The sequence below is a fragment of the Sphaerodactylus townsendi genome, linkage group LG03, assembly GCF_021028975.2.
Source record: "Sphaerodactylus townsendi isolate TG3544 linkage group LG03, MPM_Stown_v2.3, whole genome shotgun sequence".
NCBI lineage: Eukaryota > Metazoa > Chordata > Lepidosauria > Squamata > Sphaerodactylidae > Sphaerodactylus > Sphaerodactylus townsendi.
In genome coordinates this window covers 133,950,447-133,971,566 of record NC_059427.1, presented here as the reverse complement: position 1 = coordinate 133,971,566, position 21,120 = coordinate 133,950,447, and the positions used below count along the sequence as shown (strand labels likewise).

General features: G+C 38.5%; 1 protein-coding gene across 6 annotated transcripts in view; it reads right to left on the bottom strand.

Annotated features, from left to right (window-relative positions):
* CEP112 (centrosomal protein 112) overlaps positions 1-21,120 on the bottom strand; it is a 282,423-nt gene that overhangs the window by 231,980 nt on the left and 29,323 nt on the right. For all 6 annotated transcript variants that reach the window (XM_048491015.1, XM_048491020.1, XM_048491019.1 and 3 more), the window contains exons 7-8: positions 20,887-20,934; positions 20,713-20,787 (exon numbers count right to left, since the gene is read on the bottom strand). In XM_048491015.1, the coding sequence (XP_048346972.1) occupies positions 20,713-20,787; positions 20,887-20,934 (123 nt within the window). The remainder of the gene's footprint in view (positions 1-20,712; positions 20,788-20,886; positions 20,935-21,120) is intronic.

Here is a 21,120-nt window from a genome sequence, read left to right as displayed (position 1 = left end):
TTGTTAATGTATTTGCCCCAGTATTGCCAGTATTGTATTAACCCAAGAGATTCTGACTAATCTCTCTCTGACAACCACCTTATTTATATTGCTGTTGGTTTATAGTTATGACTCAGCACTCTGCCCACCTCCCAGCATAACCCATCAGGCTAAAAACTCAAACCATCAGATTAACAACTCAACACTTAAGGTTGATGTCTGTCTCTGGTCTTCCCCAGAAAGGAAAGATTCCCCTTTGTCCTGGGAGAGTAAAGGCCACTCTCTATAACCCTGAGGATCCCTTTTCTCCCTATGAGAAGGCCCATCTCCCAGTCGCCAGTGTTTAATATCTCTGGGCAGCTCTCTGTCTGTTGATACTGCTCCAATGAGTTGTTCTATCTTCTACCAGAGCTTGTAAAGGGTCGCTCAGCTCTGTTCATCGAACCTTCCCACTTCAAGATCAGGTGACTATAACCTTCATTCCCCAATTCCCTTTATCTATTACAAACCTGTCCTCTCAACACTGCTTATATCCTAAGACTATGAATGTCTGTGTTCAGCTGCTTTGATTATTGTGTACCTGTGTACCCCTATTATCTATGAATAAATCTGCTAAATTTTATTCTGCTCTCCTACAGATTTCTTGCAAAAGCTGAGCTTGGTATACATAGGCAACAAAGTTCTCGAGCTTGTCTGACCTTTTGCTAAGGCAAGAGTCTGCTCTCACTAATCCCCCCACTCTAAAAAGGACTCCCACCATTTCAGGTAACACCAGGAGAAATGGTTCTTTGTTTTGGGAAAGAGATGCTGTTTGGATTCAGTTTCCAATAGAAAGAGGAGTTAAGCAATCACTGGGAGAGGCTTTCAAACATGGTTACTGAAAGTCTGTTTCTATGGCCACAAATACAGATGGGACTAACTTTCCTATCATATGCTTAGAGCTTTCCTAATAAGTCAGTTGGGTAGGGAATAACCTGAAGCTCCCTGTTTTTGTTTTTGTTTTTTTGCTTCTGTTCCAGCCAAAACCATTTGGATTTTCACCTCCAAGACTCAAACAGTAAGCAGATGGTCACACTGGTTATCTCTGGACTAGCAGGTAGGACAAGCTCCGCTACAGCCCTCTAACTACTAGGGACATGGCTTAAGTTCTCTCTTGAATTTATCGTTTTAATACAATAACACCTTCCATCATTTGTTTCCAGCAGTTCATTATCATTTTCAATGATCACATGTACTTATCTGTATTACTCAGCACCTCTTTGTCTTTCCAGTATCTATAATTGGCTCATGGTCAACTCAACCATCCATCCATTTCTTGGTCGGTAAATGAGTACCTAGCTCATAGCTAGAGAGTAAAGAATAGCGGGGAAAGCAATGGCAAACTACCCCACAAAAGCGGCTTGCCTATAAAATCACTGCTCGCAGTGGTACCCCAGGGTCGGATACGACTGAAGGGGAAACTTTACCTTTACCTATAATTTACAACTATGAATTTACCACTATGAATTTAATCAGTCACTTGAAAAACTTCTATTAAAAAATTCTAAAATGTACCAATGCCAGAACCTGCCAAAGTGGAGCAAGTCTCTTTCTCATTTTGATATTGTTTCTCCATAACAAGTAACTTCTATGGGAAATCACATATATTCATGACTGTAATAAAAATCTATTGAAGTTGTTAAAGGCTGTCAAAGTAGGCTTGACAGAGTAATAAAGGTGCAGGAGACACAGCTGTCTGGCAATTATCTGGACATTCTACTAGTTAAAACCCAGGCCTGAGATGCTACATCAACTCTTTGATCTATTCCAAGAGTCCCTGGTACACAGGTATAATAACTGAAGACAAGAATGAGTCAGTGGCATGAAACAGTGTTAATAAAACCACATGAGCTGTTCTATCAGGAATTAGAAGAGTTCCAAAGCAAATGTTAGGATTTCAGCACTATCAGATTAAATATTCTAGTTGTGAAAGAAGATCTTTTACTATGAAATTATGACAGTGAAACATAAACTGCTATTTCTTTTCCAGAAGAGAATGTAGACTAGTAATCTGTACCCAGAACTGTTTAAACCCCACCATTCCTTAAAAGGTCATAGTTTCCTTAAAATGAGTGTTTCAGGAAAATAACACAACTTTACAGGTCTGAAAAATACCTTATAAGTCAGCACAGAATAAAACATAGCGCATACCTACATGCATGATTACAACTACCAAAATCATAACTTTTCATGATGGTGCTGAAGGCCACCAATATTATAAGGCCTCATTTTCAGAACCTGAATCATTCAGCTCCCTTCATAGAAACAACTGTCAATCAACATAGACAAGCAACAACAGTTTTAAGGCTTAGCATGGTGCTCTAGGCTCATGATAGATCAAGAAAGTTCTGACCACCCAGTATCAGACTTAGGCAGCATAAACCTGAACAGCTGATGCTATGACCCTCACAGCATAAGTTTCACTTGGGAAATCTTACCTTGGAAGGTATCTAGGTAAAGGGAGTTTTCAGAAAAACAGTATTATCTCTGTATCACAACTACCTTAGCACTCTAAGTTGAGTCCAGTAGAAACTGACAAGACAAATAAGATTTTCAGGGTATGAGATTTTGAGAGACAGATCTGATCAAGTCGACTCTTGAAAGCTCACAGCCTGAAGTTGACTCTTGAAAGCTCACAGCCTGCAAATCTTGTTGGTATCTAAAGTGCTACTATGCTTGAACCTAGTTGTTCTACCGCAGATCAACATGTCTGCCTTCTAAAACTATTTAGCATCCAGTTTCCTTTACTTTTTTTTATTTTGGGGAAAAGTTAGAAGCTTCTCAGAGGCCCAACTAAATTCAAGACAACTTGGTGACTCCTATCTGTAAACTTCCTTGGCCTACAAGATCAAGAGACTAGGGTACAAGAGACACCGAGGCAAAACAGGGACCACTTTTCTGAAACCCCACAGAAGGGCAGTTGTAATAAGGAATGCCCAGTTCAGTCCGGTAGGCAGGCAGGCAGGCAGACAGACAGGCAAGGTATATTGGCAATGACTCACTTTTTAAAAAGCTGTGCACGTATGCAAGCGGAGGGGGCAGGCCATGCTGAAGTGAGTGCAGGCAAGGCATATTGGCAACAACTCAGTTTTCTAGAGCGTGTTGTATTTTTTTGCACAATGGGTTTCATTGTTATTGAGGAAATAATTCCATAAGTGGTGGCATTTTCAATATTAACATTATAAAATTGTTTTCATATAGCAGTAGTTACTAAAAAGTTGTGGAATCTCTTGAATCCAAAGCAGGTGCTGTGTCTCTTTCTTTTGAGCTCTGGGCATAATTAGCTAGTAACTAGCATGATGAGAAGACAAAAAATATGCAATAATTTTCAAGCCATTCCAGTTACCATACCAGAGGCTTTCCTCTACCCTTTCCTTCAAGTCTGCAACATTCTAAAACAACAAAAGAACTGACATTAGAGGAATCTCACTGCAAGTCAAAATTCTGTCTAAAAATATCTACAAATATATTCTTCTTAAGAAAAAATAATATGATCCACCATTGAGAAAGAAAACACTGCATGATCAATGTTAAGGAGTACTGTCAAAACCCTAATTTACCCAATAGTAATAAAATAACCTTGAAATTACAGTACTACCTGCTTACCCTACAGCAATTCAAGCCAACATATAATTTATTCAACCACAAGATGGCATTACGCTATAAGTAAGCCGTTACAAAGTGTTCAGAAAACGAAGCTCACTATTTCTTACACTTCTTACATTTCTTAGCCAAGGTATTAGAATAGCCTATTTGAGACTGCCAAAAGGTCATTGAAAAATGAAGTTTTACAATATCTTCCTTTTCATCTGAAGTAATGAGAAACCAAACCAAACGGCCCGGAAAACCCACCACAACCAGACCAAACATATTTTATTTACTAAAGATTTATTTAGAATTTAAATAGGCATTATTTTAAAAAAGTCTTGGGGGTGGGGGGGGGAGGAATAGCTTTATCCTTTTACCCAGGAAAAGTTAACAAACTTTTTAAAAAGCAGAGAACAGAAGCATTCAGAGTGAATTAGGGAATCCTGCAGGTGTCCGTTCACTTTTCCACACTTACCTCTTACTTGACTATCATAGTAGCAAGTCATCATTACTCTAGCTCCAGACATGAATTCTTAAACATGAGACCATTGAAAAATTGGGGGGGGGGGGGGGGATGAATTCCACACTGAAACTGGATATCAAGATACATGTATAGGGTAATATTCACTAGTTAATTTTTATCTGTTGTTCAACAGATAAAAAGTCCTGTGAAGGAGTTTGTAAAAATAAAATCAGAGGTTCATTTTCTTAGGAGTTTATAATCACTCTCAATAGAAGGTAAACTGTCTAGTTTCAGATGCTAAATTTGTATTCATCTTTACTGGGAGTCCCCAAGTTTTTTGAGCTTGTGGGCACATTTGGAATTTTGAGGTAAGGTGGCACCACTACAAAATGCCTGTGCAGGGGGTGAAGAAAAGCCAAAAATGACTGCTAAAGGCAGTGGAGGCCGCTTTCTTCTCTCCCCCCAGGGGGGCGGCAGCACGGAGGCCGCTTTCTTCTCTCCCCCGGGGGGGGCGGTGGCGTGAAGGCCGCTTTCTTCTCTCCCCCCGGGGGGGGCGGTGGCGCGGAGGCCGCTTTCTTCTGTCCCCCCGGTGGGGACGGCGGCACGGCGGTAGTCTCTGTGCGGGGGAAGGGGGCGGATTCCCACGCTGCCCAGGAAGGGGCGTGGAGCCGCACCTCAGGCTCTAAAGAGCCGTTTGCGGCTCGCGAGCCGCAGGTTCCCGACCCCTGTTCTAGAAGGTCCTCAGTGTTGATCACACAAGGGTAGATTGGAGAAATGCCAGATGGGTGGGATAGATCTTTGCCCAGAAATGCCATTTTTTTGGCTAGGACTGAATCTTGTATTTCTTCTTTCTTTGTTTTTCTCATCTGCTGTGATGTTGCAGTTTTCCTAAATTATTGGATGCTGTTTCTTTGTATGACAGTTTCACTAACAACAACAACAACCTTTATTTGGCATTTAAAAATAGGTTCTAGAGCGTTGCCAGACATTTTTGAAATACAAATCAAGAGTACATTCAAAGCGCAGACAGGAAGACTGTATATAGCAGTATACATTACTTAGAAAGTTCTGTCACTTGTAAAAGAAATTTTGCTACTTTTTCCAAGAGCATGACTTCTGTGTTGTTTAACAGAAGCTCCACAACAGAACAGTCAGAGTCACTTTCGAATTTGTCTAGGGCCAGCCTGGGAGAGAAATTCCTGATGCCCACATATCTCGGACAGTCAAGAATAATGTGAGCAAGAGTCTCCACTTGATTTTTACAGTGTGGACAAACCCGATCCTGGAGAGGGATGGATAAGTAATGACCCTTTGTAATGGCCGATGGAAGGTATTGGTTCTGGCCCTTGTGATAATCCATCTCTGTTGGGGTTCAGTTAATAATTCAAGATATTTGGTTATGTGCCCCTGTTCCGGTATTATTCCAACAGAGAGGGGTGAGCATGATTTATTTGCTTGCCCCAACAAGATATGATATTCTAGAAGTCTACTTTTTAAGGTTCAGAAAATCTCTCTGGGCCTCAGCATACAGAGATCTTCAAGCAATAAACCTACTGAGTAAATTTTTGATTTGAGAAGTTGATACCATTCAGAGGCAAATAGGTCTGGGACCGCAGTGTATATTAAACTGCGCACTTCAGAGTTAAAACATAATTTGATCCAATACTTGAATGTATTCAGCCATGCTCTTGTTTCAAGTAGGTTTTGACCAGTTTCTAAGCATAGTACAGCATATGGTACAGAGTGTGGTAATCTGAGTATTTTATAGAGGAAACCAGATTGTATTCTTTCAACGGACTTGTTCCATGCAGTTATCCATAAGGGAACTCCATAGAGAAGTTGCTGAACTACCTTTGAGTTGAAAACCTTTAGAGCTGCTGGGACATATCCCCTTCCCCTGGTGTGAAAAAACGTTACCACTGCTGAAGCAGTGTGATAACATCCTTTTACAGGAATATCTCTATGTCTGGCCCATGTGGCTTTATGATGGAAGGTTAGGCCTAGATATTTAAAGGACTTGGAGTGTTCGACCTTAACCCCATTAATAAGCCATCTAGAAGGCTTAAATACATTAGAAAAGATGACAATTTTTGATTTTTCTGGGTTTAAGGACAGGAAGTTAGATGAACAGTACTCCATAGTTTTTCTAAGGAGCCTTTTAAGGCCCACTTGAAATCTAGAGATCAGTATCACGTCATCAGAATAAAGTAGGAGTGGTATGGGTTTGTTTGAAAGAACTGGACTGTGTGCATTAACATCTGACAACACTTGTACCAAATCATTAATGAACAAGTTAAACAAGACTGGGGCCAATACACAGCCTTGCTTAACACCTGTCATGACGGGAATCTTAGGAGTTAGGTCTCCAGAGTTTGTACATTTTATCTGGCAGGTTGTGTTTGAATAGAGAGATTTAATAAGTAGTAATAATCTAATGTCGATCCCCATCTCTGTTAACTTAAGCCACAGCAAGTCTCTTACAACTGAATCAAAGGCACTTTTCAGGTCCAGAAAGGCAGCAAAGATCTTAGATCGCCCCCTTGTTTTGTATTTTAATAACAGGAGGTTGAAGATCAGACAATGATCAAGTGTAGAGAAACCTTTTTTAAATCCTATTTGCTCGGGGTAAAGAATTTTTCCATCATTGATCCAGGTACATAGCCTATTTAACAGATCTTTGGCATAAAGTTTACCAGAGACTGATAAAAGGCTGATGGGTCTGAAATTAGCTGGTGACATATGGTCACCCTTTTTAAATATTGGTGTTATTATTGCATTTACCCAAGACCCCAGGATAGTACCTGACCTATCAACCAAAGTAAACAGAGTGGCTAGAAGGGGGGGCCCACCAGTCGGGAAATGCTTTGTAAAAATGACAGTGATAGTATAGAAGTAATCTCAAACATTTTTGCTTGAAACATAAAGGGGATAGTATTAATAGCTTTATGTAGTACAAATGAGATATAAGGCAGAAATGCCTTATATGGGGGATGTTTTGATCCAAACCATAGGTAAGAATTCTGAGGATTTGCCTGCTGGCCACTTTCAGCCAGTACATTACAGCTTGTACATCTGGCATTTCTTCTCCCGTATATGGTAACAGTCTTTCTTGTAATATTTTGAGCATCACTTTTACTCACTTGAGAAATTGATGGGATGATCTAATAGTTGCTGCAGTCATTGATCTCTTTTTTCAGAACTGAGAGTTTCAGATTGAGAGTTTCCAGTTTGTGGGGCAGTATTTTGTTTCCCATGTTGGTTGGCATATTCTTGTTAGGATTTGATGGACTCCGTTTCAGTGACTTGAAATAGCTCTATTGATATCTCATCTGTTCCTGGTGATTTGTTTCTCCCAACTGCTCTGAGTGCAGCTTTCATTTCACTTTCTAAAATTGCAAGTTCTTCAAAAGATGCTTCTTATTCCCATCTTTTCTTTATTTTGGCTTATTCAGTTAATTTGTTCCCATGTTGATCTTTTAGCCTAACAGTGCTTTAAATTTCTCTTTGATTTCTTGGAACTTGTAGAACAGATTGTTCTTTTTTCTTGTTGTTTCTTTACACTGGTTGTTTTAACTGTTCTACTTGTCTCTGTTCTGGAATGCTACATTTAGACTTCTAATTCTATTTATCACCTTTTACTTCTACTTTGGCAATTTTAAGAGTGTTTTCAGTTATCCATTAAGGCTTTTCACATTTTTTGGCTACAGGGACAGTTTGAGTAGTATTCCTTGGTAATATCTCTGTTCCCATTCATTTGTACTCAGGAATGCAAACCTGTCCTTTACATGGTCTTTAAACTCTTTAGGAATGTTTAGATTATATTTTGGCATTATGAATGCTTTGATTTTTTTCAGCTTTATTTTGATTTTCAATATTAGCAATTCATAGTCTGTACCACAATCAGCTCCTGGTCTTGTTTTAGCAAAGAGAATAAAGGTTCTCCATCTTATGCGTTCAGTTCTGTAATCTATTCAATATCTGCATTCGCCATCTGGTGGTGTTCATGTACACAGTTGTCTTTTTGGTTACTTGAAGCATGTGTTCTCAATGAACAAATTGTTGTTTACACAGAATAGTATGAGTTGCTCTCCTGCTTCATTTTGCACTCCCAGCCTGAATTTTCCAACAATGTTTGATTCTACTTTCTCACTTTTGCAATCCAGTCACTTATGATTACTAGCACATCCTGTTTAGTGTGCAATCCGTTTCTTCTTGGATACTTGCATAATAACTTTCCATTTTTTCCTCTCCAGCATCTGTAGTTTGGGCATGAACTTGGAATGATGGTTATGGTTGATTAGGCTTTCCATCCAGTCCGATTTTATTTGATCAGACTTTGCACTATAGCCCCTGATTGCTTTTTCTGTATCTCACCTCTTGGTTGGAGCAACTTCATTTCCTCTGTGTTTGTTATTTGTTATTTTCTGACTGAAAATGCCCTAATTCGGTCCCTTTTAATTCAATCACTACCAGGATTGCTATGCTTAAACATTCCATTCCTCATTTTATGATTCTGAGCTTACTTTGATTCATACTTCTCATGTTCCACGTACCAATTATATGTTCTGAACAACTCTGAACTTTACTTTTTCATCCTTTCACCTCAAGAAGTGACCATCCTTTTGGCTTTAATCCACTTGTATGTCATTGAGAATAGGGCTCATTCTGCACATGCAGAATAATGCACTTTCAAACTGCTCTCAGTGCTCTTTGAAGCTGCGCGGAATAGCAAAATCCACTTGCAAACAGTTGTGAAAGTGGTTTGAAAACGCATTATTTTGCGTGTGCGGAAGGGGCCTAGAAGTATTTGTGGTTGTCCTCTGCTCTTCCCCAATAGATATCCAACCCAATTGTAGAATGCTATCCAAGTCAATTGTCCTGTTTTCTGATACTATACCTTTTTATTTTGGTTTATCTCATCATATTTATATAGTTCCTATAATAACCCCTAATAGCAAATTATTTTGCTACTTTTGGGTTTAAGGAGGCAGTGGTTCAACATTACTTTTAGCAGCTATTGAATTAGGATGGAATTGACTTTCAATTTTAGCCCATGAACCCACTGTTTGTTTGAATTTTTATGTTTGGTCCTCTGAGATGCTGTTTTGGTTTAGGAGCCTGTCAACTGAAATTGCAAACTGAGCTTGTTAGTTGTAAATATCAGTGATTGAAGTTGGTGTCCATTAGTGGTTAGTTCCCTTGGTGCCTGCCAGACTATTCAGAAAATGTATGAGGCCATTTTAAGGCATAGCTTGTTATATGCTATCCTCATTCAAATAGAAGGATTTTCCTTAAGAGGATCAGAAGGAACAGGTAAGGACCTCAGCTTTCCTTGGTCAATGTGTGGTTCCTTTTCCCCTCCAGGCTTTCCTTCTTGCCAGGAGGTGTGAGAAAGGGACTATCCCATTCACCTTTACCTCCTGTGGCAGCCATCTCAGTTTTGGCTTCACTTCCTTGGCAACCAGTTTAGGGTGGCATTCACCACCCCCTACAAAATTTTAAACGTGCCCACAGGCTGGGCAAGGCATAGTGACTAAACATATGTTTAAACATATTACTTAGAAAAGTTTTAAAGGTGTTTTGAAACTTGAAAAGTCTTATTATTTGGTATATACAAATGTAATGCTGCCATTGTGTAAGCTCTGTTAAAACAAATATCCTTTAGCTTCATAGAACAAAAATGTACTAGCCAATAAAATGTTATACACATGAAGTTTACTAAATATGCTGCCATCTTAAATAAAAGAAACTACTTAACAATTAAATTGGCTAGGTTAAACAGGATAACTGGTTCTTTGCTTTTAACTTCTTACTCTTTATTCATAAACCATTTATTCATAAATCAGCCTAACAGTGGTTGGATGGGAGACCATCAAGGAAGTTCAGGGTTGCTACACAGAGGCAAGCAATGGCAATTCCCCTATATCTGTTTGTTGCCTTGCAAACCCTATGGGGCCACCATAAGGTGGCTATGAATTGATGGTACTTTCTGCCATCACAACAGTAAATATGTGTGCATTTTTAGCACCACATCCCAGATCTGTACAAATAAAAATGTCAGCAGCTGTCAGTATTCGGTAGCTTCCCTCTGCTTGTTTTGACCCCATACAGTTTGAAAGCTGTCATCCCTCCCCCCAAATAAATGAAAATGTGGGTTCAGAATAAGGAAGAAACAAGAGAATGAGGGCATTTTTGTTTTTAGCAGTTCCAGAGCAACTGAGAACAGATGGTAGTACATGGTTCATTTTGAGAAAGTTCCCTTTGAACTCCACCCATCCTATATACCACCCACCCACAAAATGAAAAAGGGAGTGAAGTTCCTATTTACATTTTGTACAACTGAAAACCAAATTTGTTGTTAGGAACTGGTTTTGAACTCTTAAGTGGAATACAACCGAATCTAGCTGTATTATTTTAGTAGATATAAATATCTTTCAAGCACGGGATTGTAACTGACATGGTTTTCAAGCCTTTTAGAGTTCTACTGTTTGTCTTATTTTGGATTAAGTTTTCTAAATCATCACATTTAAAGCAAACATGGGAAAGTATGGAAGTGGAAGTGTGGCTTCTGTAATATTTTAGATCTGCAAGAAGTTCATCAATCTGCATTTCACTAGTGCTCATAACGAGATCGCAACATAAATCATTAATATTCCCATTATAGCAATAAACCTGGCTGAGTGATAACTATTTTCAGAAGGCAACCCTATGACTGGGTGCAGAGCTGCAATCCAATTGCTCATTCCAGGCTCCTCGTTCTGCTTGCTGGATCACACATCTTTCACAGCCATGAAGGAAAGAAGCCAAACTAAAATATGACCAGCTGCTAGGATTAAAGGCAATGGAGTCAGCATAATTTGGATTAAGATCAATAAACAAACATGAATGATAAAGAGTCCTGCAATATCTTTAAAAGATATACAAAAAGATATACAAAAGCTTAATTCAGTGATTGTTTTGTGAATGGAAGCTCTGATATACACACTTCAAAAGTGGCCCTGTTTACTTTATTTACTGTGTGAGTGTGTGCGTACATGCACACACATTTACATGTACCTTTAACAACCCCCATCCTTCATTCTCAATTCTAAACAACAATACTCCATTAAATTCAGTCTTACTTTCTATGGCTTTACAATGCAGTCTTACTGAAGTGGAACACACAACTGAGAGCTCTTGGCCTTGCTTAAGAGAATTTGTCCCAGACTATGTCATAGAGAAAACCATCAAAACTTACATTATCCTAAGAACAACAAATGGACATCCTGGACATCCTCCTTCACTAAAAATTTGATTCAGAAAACTTACAGGAAATTATTAATTGTGATATGTTCCTAGCCAGAGGGAATAGAAGTAATTCATGATAAACTCTTTCTGGGACTGCAATTCTAGCATTTTCCCCTAGTCCCAAGTGAAAAGGACAGCCCATGCATAAAGAAATGTATAATTCAGTGTTATGTTGTGAAACAGTGTCAGATTAGCACAAGGAACATTCATTGTAACATGAACAATCATCATATTTCACCTCAGTGTAATTTAGCGGGGGGGGGGGGGGGTGAAGCCCAGAGCGCATGCAGAAATGTCCCAGGTTCCATACCTAGCATCTCCAGTCAAAAGATTTCTGACAATGCTTTGAAAGCTGTTGCTAGTTGAAAAACTCTGAATGGGAAGGTCAGCATGGTGGCAGGAGAAGACATTACCTTGTGAGTTCATGATTTTATCTCAAGTATCACCTCACACACACACCCCTTTCCAAATTTAGTCTACTTTGGTGAACTGCAAATTCTATATAAAGGAGTTGCATCTGCAAAAAAGTGAGAACTGTGAAGTTTCACCTTGTAAAAGAACGATTACTACCATAGCAGCTCTCCTTCCAGAAACTTACAATGGGGAAGAAGAAGAAAGAAAACCACGAGGTATCAGAGACAAGTTATTGAGAACAAGTTATTGAGGGGCATCAAAACTGAAAGGTAGTTTCCCTTTAAGAGCCTGGGTTTTAAGGGAGGGGTGGAGGCCAGGCTAGGGGATAACAACCAGTTCAGCAAACTAGACAAAAAATTAGCTACAGTTCGCTAACTGATGCAAACTAGTTGAATCCCACCACTAACACTCTACCTTATTCACTACTAGCAGGATACCCGTGCTTTGCTATGCATACTTCATCACAGCCTCTCTATGAATTTCGAGGTGACATTCAGCATACTTCTTTACAGCCTGTTTGTGAACTTTGGGGTGACATGCAGCATATTTCCTCACAGCCTGTCTGTGGACTGACGGGTCGGTTTTCGCATATTTTGCAGCAGCTTCCTGTAGTTGTCTTTTTCTAATGCAATGTGTAAATTGTTTACTGTGTTTAATTCCTCTTCTCCCTTTAACGGTTTCAGCAGAAGGAACAGGTTCGTATGCATTGAGGAGGGCAATGTTAGAACGCAGTTGGCGCACCACTGGATCAATCGTGCTTGTTGTTTGGTGGGCATTATCAAAACTTGTCGATGCGACAAATGGACTTAGAGCTTCAAAGTGCCCTTCATTAAAATGTCCTGTGAAACGAAGCTATATATATAAATGTGAAATACCACTCACTGACTGACTGACTCATCAAAAGAACTCAAAAACCATCAAAAATACCATGTTGAAGGACATGAAACTTGTGGTTTTTAACTGTCACCCTTAGAATGTTCATGCAGATGGCCAGAGTTGAACAGTAAATATCTAAAAAGTCGAGTGGAAGTGAATATTTTGGAAAATCCTTTCTTAGTGAGCACCTGAAGCACATAACGAACCGGTGTGCCAAATTTCAACTTTGTAATTTCGGTGGTTTTTGAGTTCTTTTGATGAGTCAGTCAGTCAGTGAGTGGTATTTCACATTTATATATACAGCTTCGTTTCACAGGACATTTTAATGAAGGGCACTTTGAGTGAGTGGTATTTCACATTTTTATATATAGATGCCAATCCAGACAGTCTAAAGACCAAAAGATGAATAAGGCAGATCTCTTGTTTGCTGAATTCTGCATCACTTTTAATAAATACATTTTAGATGCCTCACTCAGGTACAACCAATCAAATCAATACACATTCATTTCCACTTTTGGAAGGAGTGTAATAAATTATGTAATCTGCTCTTCACTGTTGCCTGCTAATATATGCCACTCCGAGTACCTCGCAGCTAGAAAGTCCTATCATGATCTTTTAAAGACCAAAAAGAAATTACATCTTACAAAGATTTGGAACAATCTCCATCAAGCCTTTAACTCCAGAGACAGCAAAAGCTTTTGGCGCATAATTAATTCAAGTGCCGGCGAGCCCTATACAGCCATCAGTTCTCAGATTTCAGTGGAAGCATGGAGGACACATTTTACAGCCATTTTCTGCAATCCAGAACTTTTGGATACTCCATGTGCAACTGGAGCAGCAAAGCATTTACCTGAATGGCCTCCTGTCAGCTGCGACGAGGTGATCACCCTTATATCTGACTTAAAACAAGGGAAAGCGCCAGGCCCTGATGGCCTGCCACCTGAACTCTTTAGAAGATTCCCGGAGTTCTGGGCCCCTATTTTGGCTACCCTGTTTACCAAAATTAACAACAGTGGCTGTATCCCTAAGCATTGGACTGAAGCTATCATTGTACCTCTACATAAAAAAGGCGATCCATCAAATCCATCTAACTATCAGCCCCATAAGCTTGCTTTCAGTGGCTAGTAAGCTTTACGCCAAGTACCTTATGATACGTCTCACTGCCTGGTCCTCTTCAGTGCTAGGCCCGGAACAGATAGGATATGCCACAGGTAAATCCACCCTTGACCATTGTCTGGTTTTAAACCATTTGGCGGAGAAATATTGCCACCCCAAGGGTGGGAAACTCCTTGCGGCTTTCCTAGATTTGAAATGCGCATTAGACACTATCCCCAGAAATCAGCTGTGGGAAAAATTGACTGAGTTGGGAATAGACCAGAGATTACTGTTTCTTATTCGCCAGTTGTATTCCTCAACTACCTGTCAAGTTCGTTGTGATCGTGGCGGGCCGCCTAACTTCACCTATAGTTTCTAACAAAGGGAGTCAAGCAGGGTTGTATTCTTGCTCCTCTCCTGTTCAATCTTTTATTTAAACGACCTTGCTCCTCATTTATCTCAGACTGAAAGTCACGCACTCCATTTTGGGACAAAGACCCACATGTGCACTTCTCTATGCAGACGACACTGTGTTACTGTCTCGGTCCAAGGTGGGCATGCAAAGACTACTTCAAGCCTTTGCGGCGTACTGCACAAACAGTGCCCTGTCGATTAATTATAACAAATCCAAAGTGCTGATCTTCTCAATTCAAAAAAACTCAGCACGTGGAAAATAAACGGTACATTGATTGAACAGGTCCATTCATACAGATATTTAGGAATCACCTTCCATCATTCCTTAACCTGGACCTCTCATATCCACCAGACTCTCAATACAAGTAAAATCAAAGTGTTGGCAATATCCAGATTTTTTCACACCAGAGGCGGTCAATTTTTTCCTGCAATGGAAGTTTTTCAGTTAAAACTACTGCCACAATTACTTTACCCAGACTCCAATCTGGGGAGCAAAAACCGCTGAGAAATTAGAGAGTGTTCAATCTTTGTTTCTTCGTCGTTTATTGGGTCTTCCAAACTCAGTCACGTATCAAGTTCTTTGTTTAGAAACCGGAGCCAAGACAATTTTTCCCGGGTTTGGCTCTCTTTGTTTAAATACTGGCCGCCTTCATTATAGAGCCCTCCCGGGCAGTCTCACATATTTTCTGTTAAGCGACCACTTTCACTCCACCTGGCACACCAAAATTATCAAGCAAATAAACAACATAGGTGTATCTTTTGACCAACTCCTACTGATGGACGAAAGACAGGCTTTCGGAGTTTTGAAACAACGTACTCTTGACATTGAAGGGCAGCTTCTCACAGCTGGAGCCTGCAGAACTTGTTCTCCCACATTTTATGGCATTTCACCACCATTGCCGGGTTTTATGGCTAAATATATGAGTAATTTAATCAATCCACATCTCCGCGATATTTTATGCTTGCTCGGCTAAATGTGTTACCGACTGCCCAAACAAGAGGCAGATATCATGGCATCCCACAGGAGAACAGGACTTGTTCCTGTGCAGCGGGCCTACCCGAAACAACTGAACACGTGCTCCTTCATTGCAAAGATTTGGCAGTCTATCGGTTGCTTTTTCTCGAGGCCATCTTGAAGAAATTTTCAGTGAGATCAGACAAGGAAATAGTTTCACACCTGCTTAGTGACCATCATCCCCACACTACTGAATCAGTTGCCAGGTTTTTAACAAAGGCACTTGGATCAAGAGTGAAACCTTTGTGTAAATTTTAGTCAATTGGTTTTAACATAATCTGTATTTTACCACTCTTTATATGCCATTAAAGGTTAAAAAAAAAAATATGCCACTCCCACATTATCAACAGGTCGGAAAGTGACATCTTACTCTAAAACACTATCCAAACAAAACATCCCTTCCCACATCTAACCAATTTCTGATTTCAGTACCTTACTGGAAAAGAACTAAGTGGACTGTACAAATTGGGGAAAAATTAGTCCAAGAAGATATGCCAGAAGGTCGAATGTATAGGAACAGATCTTGATTTCTCGGCTCTTTCACTTGTGCACTACATCCTAAGGATAGTTAAGCAAAGACTAAAAGATCGTAAGGAACAACTATTGTGTCCAGCCAAACGAAAAATCTGCTCCTTCCAATTCCTGGGTATCTCAGTGAGCTGCAGACCTAACTCCAAGTACCTTTCTACTCTAGATATACCTTGTCTTTGTAAAGCTTTCATGCAAGCTAGAACTAACACATTTCCCTCATCTCTCCTATCAGGTGGACTGTAACTAATCTCTTATTCAGAAAAAGATTGTACTTGGGGAAACAAAACTCTGGACTCAGTGATGAACATTCATTAGGACTGTCACCTTTACGACAAACTAAGGAATAGACTAATAAGACTTATAACTGCTGCTAAGAAAAACTTTAGCAGAGTCAAACTCTTCCTGATGCCTGACTAGGATATTACTTTAGCTGTTCCTAAGTTTTTAGCATCAATTATAAAACAAAGGATGATCACATGTCCCAATCGCGACATTGTCTTATGAACTTTTTAAACGATTCATATTACTTTAAGTCCAATATATCTAATGCAATCTTTTACATTCTGCTTCTTATGCTCATTATTTAACTTATATCAACAAAGGTTTGAAATTGAACTGTTGCTAGTCAAGGTAGACAATATTGGAATGAATGAACCAGTGCCCACATTCTGTGGGAGACATTTTCATGTGAATTATGAATATATGAATGATAAATATATTTTAGCGACCCAACCTGTACAAGCCTTTTATAAAAGTATGCTTTTTATAAGTACAAAACAACACTGCAGCAGTTACAGCAGCAGCTATGTTAAACACTGCACAGTAATTATTGACATTTCAGGGTGGGACATGGAGAAAATAAGCCACAATAAATTCTCCTTGAGACTACTTTGTATGCATGTACGTATGTTCATTTTTAGCTTGGATGCCATTCAGTCACATTTTAAAGTACACACTACTAAGCCATGATATATTTTCAAGTTTCTTATAGAAACCACACACAAAAATATACGTCAACTATCGACAGACAACAAAAAATAACAGGCATGAAGAAAACACAAAACCACAACAAATTTAAAAATAATCTTAGATATACTATATGGACAGGTTTGACAGAGGTTTCGTCCTTTAAATGTATGTATGTGGTAGCACTGAGATGCTTATTTCAATACCAATATGTCATCTCACAAAGTAAAGATTTCATTACATGCATGGCAAAAACATCAAAAAGAAGCAGTCACTTTTAATTATTCTATGTAATGTATTCCAAAAGGGGAAAAGTACTATAATACCAGCCACCAGCAAGAATCCAAGAATAACATGGACTCAAAAGTGACTTTAAAAAAAAAAGACAAAAGCTGCCATTACACTTTAAAAGTATAGATTGTATTCCTTGATTTAATCTGTGAAGACATTGGCTGCTATTCTGAATACATAATTAACTTCAATACAATTCATGAACATTGACTCCAGTAGAATTTACAAAACATCTAAGCAAGACTAGAATCCTTGAAAATGTGTGCCATTCATTTACAGCAAATAAAAATGCAAAAGCCAGAAGCACCCTTTGTTAATTAATCTTATACTGCCTATTTTAGCTGTCGCACCTATTCTTTTAAATATTTGTTGTGAAATTATATCTTTAGTGCAACCAGGTTGTAGTCACGTAATTGTCAGGATCCAGAGAGTTTACTTTGACAATCCCAAAGGCCTTTGTATGACAAATACGTTTTTGTTTGGAGTTTGGTGTTAACAGCTAATCAGGATGCTGTATCATGAATTACTTTTCAATTTCTAAAGCTATTTGGCATGGCAGGATACAGGAACTCAGCTGAGAAACACAAGCCAAAGCCTTCCAAAAGCAACTGCACAATTCCTTGGAGTCTGGCCAATACATATACACGCTGGGCTTCAGTCATCAATATACATAATCTGTAACAGCCATTGACTGAAATGGATTTGACGTTAAATACTTAAAATTAGTATGGCTTTCATATCTGCCATAAATGATACCACTCTGTAACAATGTTACACTTTACCCTACTTATCACTAAGAGTATCAAATCAAAATACATTTTATAATACATTTTATAATAATAGAAATAGTAATATATGACATTTCCTAAAGGCAGAGTTTCTGAATCAGAATGCAGTATTAGCTGTATACCACTTTCACAAGCTGGCCTAGAGCTGACTCACAGAAGTATTTAGTGGCATCTCCAGAGGCAAAGGCAAGTTGAACTCAATTCTGTATGCTGGGTCAATTCTAAAAAAGCTTATCTATCAAGGCTGGAATCACAGGGCTGAGCACAGTATTTCAATCAGGGTGGATAAAAATAAATGATTTTTAAAAAACATTAAAAATTGGCTTTTTAATCAATTTTTATTTAAATAATAGGTAAAGTTAAAATAATACTTTAAAATAAATTTTGAGGAAAAAATCTATCTAAAGATAGTTTAAACAGTTTTCCATTTAAGATACATTATAGTCCAAAAGTTATTTATCATGAAATAGGGATTAGTTTTTAATTATGTAGCACGAGAACATATCAGCAGCTTAGCCCTTCGGGAACCTCTCGTACGACGACCAACTGGGCAGATCTGAGTTGTGGGTTCTGTTCCCCAAGTGGAAAGACAGGCTTATGGACGGTGAGAGTGCCGATGTATGGTGTCCCTCCTTTGAAGCCAGAGACTCCCGGACAATGATGGGGACCTGTGGCAGGGGTTCCCATACAGCGCCCCAGGGACTTGGCTGGGTGTGCCCAGTGAGAACATGGCAGCAGAGGCGGCGACAGTGGCAGATCCCGAGGGAATTTTTGAAGAGAGTAATCTCCAGAGGTCGTGGACATTGTTTCTTGGTTTGGCAAAGATAGCTTTGGATATTTTTAGGTAGTGTTGGTATTTAGTCAGTGCTAGTCAGGAAATTTGTTTATGGCTAGTGATTATAGGTAGTGTTAGGTAAGGGCAGGAAGGGATTGTTTAGTTACTAGCTTTAGTATAATGTATTAGACTAGCACTGTGGTGGAAATTGCAAATTCTAGGTTATGGGCAGTGGTAGGATTCAAATAATTTAACAACCGGTTCTGAAAGGTGGGATTACAACCATTCTCTGAACTAGACAAAAAATTAGCTACCGATTCTACCGAATAGGTACAAATAGGCTGAATCCCACCACTGGGGGCAGTTGATTAAGTCGCCAACTGTGTTTATTTGGTTTATTCATTTGAAATTATGCTAAGCTGTTGTACCATGGTTACTATGTTTTTGTTAAAATATTTTGATTGCTCTAAGATGAACATGCTATGCTGCTGTTATAATTATAGATGTTGTGATGTTATTATATTTTTGCCCTGTGATATTGCTCCCGTTGATATTGTTATTATGTAACTGTTATCGTGTTTACCTATGCAAATGGTGTTATGTTGGATTAACTTGATGGGAATGTTATGTACTGTTAATTTGATGTTGTTAATTTATTGATACTGTTAATGGGTCTACTGAAATTGTTTACTGTTGTTGGGATAATTAGCTTTGTTATTCCATCATAGTATTATGCACTGTATTATGTTATGATGTATTATATTTTGATGCTGTTCACTGCCCTGAGCCCTTTGGGGGAGGGTGGTATACAAATTAAAATTAAAATTAAATCAAATCAAATATTCATGCATCGTTGAAATTTGGGGGTAAATGAAATTCATTATACCTTTCACAATGTTGTGGTCTTTTTGAGGTTTCTGTAAGATTATTTGGGGCAATTTTTCCATCTAGAAGATATTATCACACATGCTTGGTTTTTGCAGTTCTCAAAACTGTGAATTTGTGTCTGCAGAGGTAACATGCCTCTTTTTCACAGGAAAAATGTTATAAACTAAACATACAGAGTTAAGAAAAAGACGTTAATTCCATTTATTTGTGAATCTGTGTACACAAAATCTTTTCTCTCAAGTACTAAGTTTCAAAAAGTTCAATGAATAGAATACTGTTTGGAGTGGAATAGATCTGCACAAGGAGTTAAGAATGAGGAGAGCGGGGGCAAGCAGTGAAAATGAAAGTGAAACCTTTGGGGCAAAATACAAGTCTTGGGATCTTTGTGTGTACAGCCTAAGGTTTATCATATTATTCTCTCATTGGAGGACAAAATCTATGGTATGATGTTGTTGTATTTGTATGATGTCTTTTATTTAATACTTTACAGCCTAGATGCCAATAAAGGCCTTGGATTGGTTTGGACAAAATCCATAATGGCAGTAGGTCATAAAAAGAGTCTATGAGGCAATATTTTGTCCTCCAATGCAGGCATGCAGTAAAGAAATGCAAGGCCTGGTGGCCCTTACAATAAGTTTATAATTAACTGTATATTTCTGATAGCACAACCAAATCAGTAATTTTTGGTATAACTATAAAACTATTCGAAAAAGTTATTGTGCTAAAAATGAAACCTCCATTTGGTTGTAAAAATTAAGATTATACCAGCAAGAATGAGTCCTTGTGGAGAAAACCATGATTTAAACCAAGTCTTACTGATTAGTGATTTAAATTGTGATCTGAATCAATTTGATTTAAATCAAATCCATCCTGATAGCAATACTTTACTTTCCTTTGCAAACCTGTAAGCCCATGAATAAATGACATGAAAATATAACTAGAAGCCAAGATGCAAACCACTTGAGCTACACAAACTTTATAAATGTACAACAACCCACCTCATGGTATTCCAATGTTTAAAAGTTCATTCACAAAATTAAACTTTCCCAGATTGAGTGACACATCTATAGGTATTTCTGTCTTTTAGATTAAAAAAGAGTAGACTAGTCCAAACTCCATTTCATGAAACCGCCAAGGATGTCTTGTCTTCCTAGGGTCTCCGAACAGCAGTATTTTAGATTTTGACTTATACTAAGCTATTCCATTTCACAGTAATTAATAAATTGTTTTCTCAAGTCCTACCTTGTCAATAAATTATCAATTTACATTGTGAACTCTACAAATGAAATGAAAAAAATATTACCTCTCTTTCATGCACGTGAAACAATGATTTTTCATCCCGAGAAGTGTTTTTTCCCATTCCAACTTTGGGTGACATCTAATGAAAAGATCATGTACATATTCAACATTGTCCTTGAGGGTAATTCAAAAGTAGAAAAACATTTATTACAAACCAAAGTAGAAGAGTACTACCTACCAATGACAGGGGTATAGTTTTCTCACGCAAGTATCTGGGATTTTCAAGCTGAGAAAGAAGACATTGAAGGAGATTTAAAACAGAGCCCTTTATGATTCCATATTTTTTTTAATGATGCAAGGACCTTATAAGGACCTAAAAATATGGCTTAAACATCTGATGGATACAATTCAGAGGAGCTAAAAGCCTCCATTCTAAGCAGTGCAAAAAGAGCTCTCTTTTCTATGGAAAGGT